At 36.1% G+C, this 11,914-nt stretch overlaps 1 protein-coding gene across 1 annotated transcript; it reads right to left on the reverse strand.

Moving 5' to 3' along the window:
• Positions 1–2,851: 2,851 nt before the first annotated feature.
• Positions 2,852–11,198, reverse strand: LOC121369812. Its single transcript, XM_041494886.1, has 5 exons — positions 11,176–11,198; positions 9,930–10,051; positions 7,821–7,988; positions 5,790–5,816; positions 2,852–5,434 (listed from the first exon to the last, which is right to left on the reverse strand). Exons 1-5 carry the CDS (start codon positions 11,196–11,198, stop codon positions 5,094–5,096), a joined length of 681 nt encoding a protein of 226 aa, XP_041350820.1. The 3' UTR covers positions 2,852–5,093.
• Between the last annotated feature and the right edge of the window lie 716 nt (positions 11,199–11,914).

The following is an 11,914-nucleotide window of genomic DNA, read 5'->3' on the forward strand; positions in this document are numbered from 1 at the left end:
TAATGATAAGTCTGTTTATATGTAAAATATCTGTACATAGCAACCTTTAAAGTTCGTATAACTCTCTCAGCATAGGAAGCTTTTGTCTCATTTTGAGTGGCATAGTATGTTATACCTTTGGTTTTCAAATAAGTTTTCACTTTATTGTTATTAACTTCACGGCCCTTATCCGTTCTTATGATCCCTGGGAGAGGTGCAGTAGCAAAAATCGTCTCCAGTGCCGTAATGGCGGACTCAGGTGTTTTGTTTTGCATAGGTTCGACCCATAGATATCTTGTAAATACATTGATAGCTATCAGCAGGAATTTGACACCTTCATTATCCGAAGCAATATTAGACACATCAGCCAAGTCAACATCCCAGCGTGCATATAGTCCACTGGCCACAAGCCTGTTTCTCTTGAACTTGTATCATAACGCTCGTTGAAGTGAATAAGCGTCTTGTGAAGCTAGCCACCGTTTGATATGGTTTAAACTAATATCAAATTTCCCTTTCTTTTTCACAATATAATACAATATAATACAGTTTATTTACTCCTGAAACGGATGCTGTGTGTTTTGGATTAAAATAAATCTCTGACAAATACCCTTTCCATCCTTTTTAGATTAAATGAAATGCATTTCAATTGTTTCAGTATTTATCAGATAGAGGGATGACAGGTTCGATCATACCCTAAAAAGATTTCTAACTACATAACAATAAAACTGAAATCACCCCTCCGGAATAGACTCATCCAACAATGCAGGTCACGATGTGTTGTGGAGAGTAGCTAGATATGTGACCTCGATTGAGTACACAACAGCTTTCTTCTCACTTGAAATCGTGGTCGTCGTTTATACATTAAACGAAATATAATATTAAACCACTGTTCGTTAAACAAGCGTTGTATGAACTAATTTCCAGTAGATTAAGTAAAATACTAGTAATAACAAACACCACCATTAATAACGGTGACCTTATTAGACCTAACCGACTGGGGTGACGCGCCATCTATTTATAGCGCGACGGGAACTTCCAGTATTGTACCACGCCCATGCAATAGAAGACCACGCAATAGGATCCCTCGATAACAATAGGATCCCTCGTTAACAATAGGAGCTGGCTGATGTTCAACTCTTAATATGTATTCATCATGAGAGAGAGAGAGAGAGAGAGAGAGAGAGAGAGAGAGAGAGAGAGAGAGAGAGAGAGAGAGAGAGAGAGAGAGAGACTTGACAGTAACTCGTGGGATCAGCCACAATCTTGTGTATGCATCCTTTTGATTCTGGCTTGAGCAGAGATACAATTTTTAAATGCATAGCGTTTATGTCGTTTATATATAATATTAAGAAGAAATCACAAACCTATTCATATAAACCTATTTTTGAGAAGACATAATAAATTTGGCAACAATACCTAAATGCAATATCACAGGTTTTGATTAAATCTCCACTTGAAGATTTGAAGTCTCATACTAAGGACTTGGTTCCAAGTGCGTGGTTCTCACTGCCATGCGCACATATCACACAATAATAATAATAATAATAATAATAATAATAATGATAATAATAATGATGATGATGATGATGATGATGATGATAATTATGATGATAGTGATAATGATATGATGATAATGATGATGATAATAATAATAGTATTATTAATAATGATGATGTTGATGATGATGATGATAACGATAATGATAATAATAATGATAATAATATTAATAATGATGATGTTGATGATGATGATGATGATGATGATAATGATAATGATGAGGATGATGATGATAATGACGACGATGTTGATGATGATGATGCTGATGATAATGATAATACTAATAATAATAATAATGCTGGACTGTTGTCGGCCTCGGTGATGTAGTGCTTAAGCCATCGGACATAAGGCAGGTTGGACCAGGGTTCGCCTCCCGGTACCGGCTCCCACCTGGAGCGAGTTTACCGACTCATTGCTGTAAGGTCATTACACCAATGTCTCCCTCAGTAACCAGGGACGGGACGTAGCCCAGTAGTACAGCGCTCGCCTGCTGCACGATCAATCTAGAATCGATTCCCGTCCGTGGGCCCATTAGGCTATTTCTCGTTCCAACTAGTGCTCCACAACTTGTGTAACAAAGGCCGTGGTATGTACTATCTTGTGTGTGGGATGGTGCATATAAAATATCCCTTGCTGCTAATCGAAAAGAGTAGCCCATAAAGTGGCGGCAGCGGGTTTCCTCTTTCAATATATGTGTGGTCCTTAACCATATGTCCGACGCCATATAACCGAAAATAAAATGTGTTGAGTGCGTCGTTAAATAAAACATTTCCTTCCTTCCTCCCAGTAACCAAAATAAATGTTTTATTCGACGACGCACTCAACACATTTTATTTACGGTTATATGACGTCAGACATAGTTAAGGACCACACAGATATTGAGAGAGGAAACCCGTTGTCGCCACTTTATGGGCTACTCTTTTCGATTAGCAGCAAGGGATCTTTTATATGCACCATCCCATATACAGGATAGCACATACCACGACCTTTGATGTACTAGTCGTGGTGCACTGGCTGGAGCGAGAAATAGCGCAATGGGCCCACTGACGGGGATCGATCCCAAAACGACCGCGCATCAAGCGAGCGCTGTACCACTGGGCTACGCCTCGCCCCTTCCCAGTAACCACTAAACAAATAACCCTCTGTGTTGGACAGACAGTCCAGATAGCTAGAATGTGTGCCCAAGACAGCGTGCTTCAACCTTAATTGGATGTCTTAATTATGAGCACGAACATATCTAATAGTGAATAAAGGACTGTTAACATTACTCATAGCAAATAACCAGTCGTGGAGTATACAATTAAAAAATACCAAGCATTTTAGTTTTTATTTACATAAAAATACGTTAGTACACTACACTTTTCTGAGTAGATTATAATCCTCACATCGCAAAGATATATGTTAATTATGTATGTATTAAATAACAAAATAGTGTTTATAAAATCTACCCAACTTAAAATAATACAAAGTTAAAAACAAAATTAAAACGTTCGGCACAATAATACATATAAGCATCTTCCGGAATAATACAACAAATATAAAAGTAATGTGTTATGGTATAAAACAGACTATAAACAAGTTCAAGAAAGACAACTCTACAGTAACACATTACAGTCCAAGTAGAGATAAAAAGTAAGATGAACAGTTTAATGTTTGTTTTGTTTAACGACACCACTAGAGCACATTGATTAATTAATCACCGGCTATTGGATGTCAAACATTTGGTAATTCTGTCATATAGTCAAGAAAGTTTAAGTTTAAGAAAGACAACTCCGCAGTAAGCCATTACAGTCCAAGACGAGATAAAAAGTAAGATAACAAAATGGAGGGGGAAAATAATGGAAAACTAAAATAACAGTTAATTTTAGTTATAATCAAGAATAACGAAAACTGAATTTATTAGAGTATTCATTTTGAAAGACACTGCAAGTTGTAAAAGGTGTATACAGACATACATCTGTTACTAATAGAGAAAACAAAACATAATAATGTAATAAATTAATATGAACCAAATAATAAAAAATAACAAAAACTGAGTCTGTTAGAGTATTTATTTTGAAGGGCATTGAAAGTTGTAAAAGGTACACAACATTTATATACCGACATAAAGCTGTTACTCATAGAGAAAACAAAACATAATAACATAATAAACTCACACGAACCAAATAACCAATTGTGTCCATAGTTTTAAAGCAAATACACCTAATGTTACATTTAATAGCATTGGGAGGTTATTTGCCACTAAAATAGCTAACTTTTATTGAAATCCATTTTAAACTGAAATGAATCCAAACAACAAAGTATGTCTATAGATTTATTTAAAAAATAAACATAGGATGGTAAATAAGGAAGTACTAGTATATGCATAACTGTAAAAAAGACAATAAAACGGTATATTTAACAACAATGGAGTGTAGTTGGCTACATAAACCGCCAACATAGTTTTGTAATCCATTTTAAACTGAAATAAACCCAAATAACAAAGTATGTCCATATATTTATTTAAAGAAAAAGCATAGGATGGTAAATATGAGGAAGTACTAGTATATGCATAATTGTAAAAAAGACAATAAAACGGTATAATTAATAGCAATGGAGTGTAGTTTCCTACATAAACCGCCAACATAGTTTTGTAATCCATTTTAAACAGAAATAAACCGAAATAACAAAGTATGTCTATAGATTTATTTTTTTAAAAAGCATAGGATGGTAAATATAAGGAATTACTAGTAATTACTAGAAAGTCTACATTACAAGAACATTTAGCTGTCATTGTAACAAGCAACAAAAGTAGTAAACAAATTAATTTAATACAAACAAAGCAAAAAACCAACAACAAAAAACCGTAAGAAAACAAAACCATATGTGGATATGCAAACGACTATCAAAGTATCAAAGTACTGCCATCAACAGATTTTATCGGCCCCAAGGACAGATTTCATAATGTAAAGGGACCTGTGATACGCCAGATGTAGTGCACAGGTTGGAATGGGAAAAGAAAATGAGTCCACCAAAAGTACTATATTCTGCCTTTACACTATGGTGGCCTATGTTCATTACAAACTGCATTAGTCCGGAGGGACGTAGTAAGTGTGGTTCTTACTACGTCCGGATCTTGTTACATACCCTGTATCTGGCCTGTATTCAAAACTTGTGGCACCATGTGTCAACCGTTTTCCAACCGAAATAGTGCAACAAATGGACACACAAACCAAAAATGTATAACCTACTGTACTAACAAAATCCTGATTGAATGACTCGTATCATTATTAACAAAATAAATCTTCAACGACAACTTTACAAAATATCCCCGCCATTTTAAATTTGCTAAGTAGAGGGAAGCAACTTGCCGTGCACGTTAAGAAAAGTATTGACTTAACGTGCCCGGTGCAATAAAACTACATGTATTCTGGAGATCTGTACATGTATCTTTATACGTTATAGCTACAGTGAGCTTTGATTATATCTGATAAAGCAAGATTTAAAAAAAAGTAAATGTGTATATGCAAAACACTACAAATGTATCAAAGTTCATCTCATAATAATCTGACAGCTCTTCAGATATTTGATTCTGGTTTAGCCGAACCCACAAGAGCTGACTCAGTTTGAGGAGACTTGTAAGGGAGAGCACTCGTGGTCAGTTCCGGAAGTGGTGGATCGTTGGTAATTTCGACCTTGCTCTGTGGCAGCACCTTCTTGGTTGGAAAGAGGTCAGTGTAAGCTGGAGGAGCCTTGTCCGTCCTTCCATCTGAAATCACAGCCAGGGTGAGTGTACGGTTGGCGCTGCGACGCGAACGGTTCCGGCGATATCGGCAAAACAATGCAGTTATGAGGAGAAACAGGACGATGACACCAGTAACTGAACTGATTGTCGCAACGTGTCTGATCAGCAGGTCATCTGTGGAGAGATAGTAGAAGAGAGAATAGAAGGAATGATGAAGAGCGCTGCCATCTTCTGTAAGCGCATGTGTGTGTGTGTGTGTGTGTGTGTGTGTGTGGTGTATGATTATTATTATTATTATATTATTATTATTATTATTATTATTATTATTATTATTATAATGAGGATAAAGTAGAATATAGTCTATCGATTAGGAAAATATTGTACTTCTACACAACTCTAAACCAAAAACGAGAAGCAATTACCCCCCTCCCCCGCTAGTTTTGGAATTGATCAATGCAAGCTGACCTAAATTTGGTAAGAAATAAATAAAAGAAGTACAAAAACAAATTAATGTTCATACGACACCTACCTTTAGTTCGACTGTCGCGATCGGGTCCTGTAAAATGAAGGTTGAAGAGAAAGATGCATATGAAATTTCTATTGCAAGTCCTACCTTATGGCTCTCATTATCAAATACAAACGCATACACACATGCACATGAGAGAAAGAGAGAGAGAGAGAGAGAGAGAGAGAGAGAGAGAGAGAGAGAGAGAGAGAGAGAGAGAGAGAGAGAGAGAGAGAGAGAGAGGGAGGATAATAAATGAGTTATCAGTTATTATCAAATTTATGTCCCGAGTGAAATAATTTTTACTTGTCACGAGCTTTAGCGATTGACAAGTGAAAATTATTTCACGAGTACATAGTTTGTTATTCTATTTATTACCCCAGCTATTTGAGGGTTTTTAAAAGCCTTTATTTTCGATATAGCCTACATCAGATATATATATATATATATATATATATATATATATATATATATATATATATAGAGAGAGAGAGAGAGAGAGAGAGAGAGAGAGAGAGAGAGAGAGAGAGAGAGAGAGAGAGAGAGAGAGAGAGGGGGGGATAAAGGCAGACAAACAGACGTAGAAAGAGCGAGAAAGACACAGAGACAGGCAGAGAGAGAGAGAGAGAGAGAGAGAGAGAGAGAGAGAGAGAGAGAGAGAGAGAGAGAGAGGGAGTATAATAAATGAGTTATCAGTTATTATCAAATTTATGTCCCGAGTGAAATAATTTTTACTTGTCACGAGCTGTAGCGGTTGACAAGTGAAAATTATTTCACGAGGGACATAAATTTAATAATAACTGGTAACATAGTTTGTTATTCTATTTATTACCCCAGCTATTTGAGGGTTTTTAAAAGCCTTTATTTTCGATATAGCCTACATCAGATATATATATATATATATATATATATAGAGAGAGAGAGAGAGAGAGAGAGAGAGAGAGAGAGAGAGAGAGAGAGAGAGAGAGAGAGAGAGAGAGAGAGAAAGAGAGAGAGAGAGAGAGAGGGGGATAAAGGCAGACAAACAGACGTAGAAAGAGCGAGAAAGACACAGAGACAGGCAGAGAGAGAGAGAGAGAGAGAGAGAGAGAGAGAGAGAGAGAGAGAGAGAGAGAGAGAGAGAGAGAGAGAGAGAGAGACAGACAGACAGACAGACAGACACACACACACAGAGACAGACAGACAGAGATTGGCTGGACGGGAGAGAAGAAAGAAAAGGACACTTATAAAAGCTCACCCCGTTTTGCAGCGGATACAGCACCTGTCCGCCTTATAGCCAACGGTTATAGGCCGCTCAGTTATGTAATATACAATACGTGAGTGCGACCTCAAACTGACTCCATTGTAAGTGACCCAATGATACACAGTATGCGTGTGACGTCATTTGAGATTGAGTCTGGACTCTAAAAGTTTTATAAGCACGGGCCCTGGTATTGCCAATATGAGTCAAGACAGTTTGCGGATAATTTAGTTTTTTCATACTCCGATGAACGTAAAATAAATAACAGACAATACTTATAATTAAATTTGAATCATACTTGCTAATAATAACACAAAACGTTCACACTTTATTTTGAACTATTTTTGGTCCATAAACAATAACGCTCAATAATTCAACTTGCCGATATAAAATGACATCATCATCCCTGTCGACGTAAGTTTTACGTTCATCGAGAACTGAACGAAATCTCGACCAATAGGATGCCGTTATATTAAAATGAATGTAACGGAAATTTAATTATGTAGTATTCTCTAGCTATTGATGCGCATTCGGTCTGGGATCGATCCCCGTCGGTGGGCCCATCAGGCTATTTCTCGCTGCAGCCAGTGCACCATGACTGGTACATCAAAGGCCGTGGTATGTGTTATCCTGCCTATGGGATGGTACATATAAAAGATGCCTTGTTACAAATGGACAAATGAAGCGGGTTACCTCTCTAAGACTATGTGTCAAAATTACCAAATGTTTGTCATCCAATAGCCGTTGATTAATATATCATGGTGCTCTAGTGGTGTCGTTAAACAGAAAATACTTTAACTTTAGACATGACCTACTTCTGTCTTGGTAGTATCTGATCTTGACTGGCATCATGTAGCCTGTTCTCTGGAAGTTGGACTCCAGAAGGACAGTCATGGAACCACTGTATCCTGTGAACGAGACGCGGCGCAGCCACCTCATCCATCCTGGCTGACCTTCACAAAACGATATCAGCTTCGCGTTTCCTTGGAATACAAAAGAACAGAATGTTTCATTAAAGGGACAGACCGTTCTTTCTAAACACTAAGCTGTATTTTTCACTATTAGAGCCGTTTATGATCACTGAAATCAAACATTACTTATATTTTATTGTTTAGATTATCCATTTCAGTACAACCGAAATGTTTCTGGTCATCCTGATGTTTCTAATAGGCGTACCACAAAATGCCTCACTATATTGACCTGAATTTTTTTTATATAGCTTTATCATGCAGCGGTAGAGGTACAGGTCACGCTTGACGTTTATGATGAATTATAAATTTTTGACCGTCATGGCCCTTGATTTTAGGAAATATGAAAATTTGTTTTCCACACTTTGTTTTCGCAGTGCCTCAATATACTGATAGCTGTGTGTATACACATCACATCATGTTTGACTTTCGTGGCGGTTTATCAATTTGTCACTCAGAGTTATGGCCCTTGAACTTATATTTATTATACATTATTATACATTTTATATACACATGCAACTAAATAATTTTATATAATTACTAGTAGAACACGACTAATATCATTGAATTATATAGTACTACTGTAACAAAATAATTTCATTTACTAGTAGAACACGTTTAATATCATTGGAGTACCTACAAAGGATGAGAGTCAAAGCATGACATTGCAAATCAATATCTTCGTATAATTACTAGTAGAACACGTTTCATATCATTGGAGTACCTACAAAGGATGAGAGTCAAAGCATGACATTGCAAATCAATATCTTCGTATAATTACTAGTAGAACACGTTTAATATCATTGGAGTACCTACAAAGGATAAGAGTCAAAGCATGACATTGCAAATCAATATCTTCGTATAATTACTAGTAGAACACGTTTCATATCATTGGAGTACCTACAAAGGATGAGAGTCAAAGCATGACATTGCAAATCAATATCTTCGTATAATTACTAGTAGAACACGTTTCATATCATTGGAGTACCTACAAAGGATGAGAGTCAAAGCATGACATTGCAAATCAATATCTTCGTATAATTACTAGTAGAACACGTTTAATATCATTGGAGTACCTACAAAGGATGAGAGTCAAAGCATGACATTGCAAATCAATATCTTCGTATAATTACTAGTAGAACACGTTTCATATCATTGGAGTACCTACAAAGGATGAGAGTCAAAGCATGACATTGCAAGTCAATATCTTCGTATAATTACTAGTAGAACACGTTTCATATCATTGGAGTACCTACAAAGGATGAGAGTCAAAGCATGACATTGCAAATCAATATCTTCGTATAATTACTAGTAGAACACGTTTCATATCATTAGAATGTCTTCATGGGATGACACACAAGGCATGGCATTGCAGCTAAACAATTCCATTCACCAGTTGAAGACGATTAATATCAATAGCATATCAACATAGGACGACAGATAATGCATGACATCACAGTTTGCAAATATATGACCTACCCACAATGTCCATCTTCTTGATGAGTTGAAAAATAATCTTGAAATGAGCGAAATATGTTATGGCATTTGTAACTATGTTGACGGATTGTTAACGACCCCTCAATAATGTTTTACACTACAACTGTTTATGCACACACACACACACGCACACGCACGCCCAGACAGAAAAACATTAACACATTCAGACACACACACGCGTGCACACACAGATAGAAACACACTCAGACATAGAGGAAGTGTGTTTTGTTTAATGATACCACTGGAGTATATACAGACATACAGAAAAACCCACAAACACACGGACACACACAGGTATATACGTCACAAGTACGTACACATAGGCATACATACGTATGTATGTACATACATACACACATGCGCACGGATACACGCATAAACACACGTAAAAAAAGAATTCCAAGTACATTAAGTAAATTGTTTTCTGGGTGCTCTCTGCTTCATTAATTGTGTTCTTACCGTCTTTAACGGTTGTCATCAAACTACAGTGATGCAATATGTGTGGAATGATGGCGGGGCAAATTTCCAGGTGAATCGGGAGTCGAGGGTTGGAGGCTCTGAAGACCCATCGACAAGAAAATCTAAAACACAAAACATAAACAAAACAAAATAAAACCAACAAAACAAAACAAAACCAACAAACAAACAAACAATACAAACAAAACAAAACAAAACAAAACAAAACAGAACCACAACAAAACCACAACAAAACAAAACAAACAAACAAAACCAAAATCAAAACCAAAAAAAAAAAAAAAAAAAAAAAAAAAAAAAAAAAAAAAAAAAAAAAAAAAAAAACCATAACCAAAATCAAAATCAAAACAAAACACAAAACATACATAAAAACAAACAAACAAACAAACAAAACAAAACAAACAAAAAACAAAACAAAACAAAACAAAACAAAAATAAAACAAAACAAAATAAAACAAAACAAAACAAAACAAAACAAAACAAACAACCAAAACAAACAACCAAAACCAAAATCAAAACAAAACAAAAACAATCAAACAAACAAACAAACAAAACCAAAACCACAACAAAAACAAAACACAAAACACAAAACATAAACACAAACAAACAAAACCAACAAAACAAAACAAACAAACAAAACAAAACCACAACAAAATCGAAACAAAACAAAACAAAACCAAAACCATATTCAAGCATACCCAAAACAAACAAAGAATAAACAAAACCAAGCAAGACAAAACAAAACAAAACAAATTAAACAAACAAACAAATAAAAATAAAACAAACTAATACAGAAAAATACCACTTAACCTTTGTACACCATAATAAAATATCTATAATGTTAAATAACGATATGTATACGAGCTACAAAAACCTATGTATTAAAATGTAGGATATCTGTCTGTGAACCAGTTGGGCTATTTCTCATTCCAGCCAGTGCACCACGACTGGTATATTAAATACCGTGGTATGTGCTATCCTGTGGGATGACGTATATAAAAGATTCCTTGCCACTAATGGAACAAATGTAGCGAGTTTCGTATCTAAGACTATACGTCAAAGACACCAAATAGCCGATGATTAATAAATCAATGTCCTCTAGTGGTGTCATTAAACAAAACAAATTTCAAGTTTTCTATCCAAGCTGTACCTATTTTCATTTTACCCATGGGTGAGATTTAGCTCAGTCGATAAAGCACTCACCTGAGGTACTTGCATCGTAGGGTCAAACCTTCTAGGCAGATCCGTTGACATTTTTCCTCATCTCAACCAAACATAGTGGTAATTTTGACATATAATTTTAGAGACGAAACCCGCAACATTCTTCCGTCAGTACCAAGGCATCCTTTATATGCACCATCCCACAGACAGGATAGCACATACCATGGCATTTAATATACCAGTCAAAGTGCACTGTTTGGAACAAGAAATCGCCCAAAGGGCCTACCAACGGGGATCGATCCAAGACCAACCGCGCATCAATCGAGCGCTTTACCACTGGGCTACGTCCTGCCCTTGATCCCAACCAGATCCGATGATTGGGGTTTCAATGGCCATCTTATGTTCATATAAATTAATATCTCTTACTAATAATTGGAAAAATATATAAGGTTTCCTATAAAGAATGTCGTGTCAAAATTACCACATGTTGCACGCTCGATCGCCGATGATTAATTATTAATGTGCTCTAGTGGTGTGGATAAAGACAATAAACTAACATGGTCTACGTTGAGGACCTAATTTTTAATCCGATTGATATTTCCTTCACGTACAATAATAAATCTCATCTTTACAACGTCTCCTCCCATTCCGGTCAAAGTACGCTTTTCTGGTGACGAAGGGTTCTATTCAATATACACGCTTGCGGTTTTTGCTTTAGAGAACAACCCGTTGTAGGGTCATATTAATATGAATTTTCCCACTAATAGGTTAGAACACAGACAGACAATTTATATTTAACACGTTTTGTG

This window comes from Gigantopelta aegis, chromosome 4 (assembly GCF_016097555.1).
Source record: "Gigantopelta aegis isolate Gae_Host chromosome 4, Gae_host_genome, whole genome shotgun sequence".
In the NCBI taxonomy this organism is placed as follows: domain Eukaryota; kingdom Metazoa; phylum Mollusca; class Gastropoda; order Neomphalida; family Peltospiridae; genus Gigantopelta; species Gigantopelta aegis.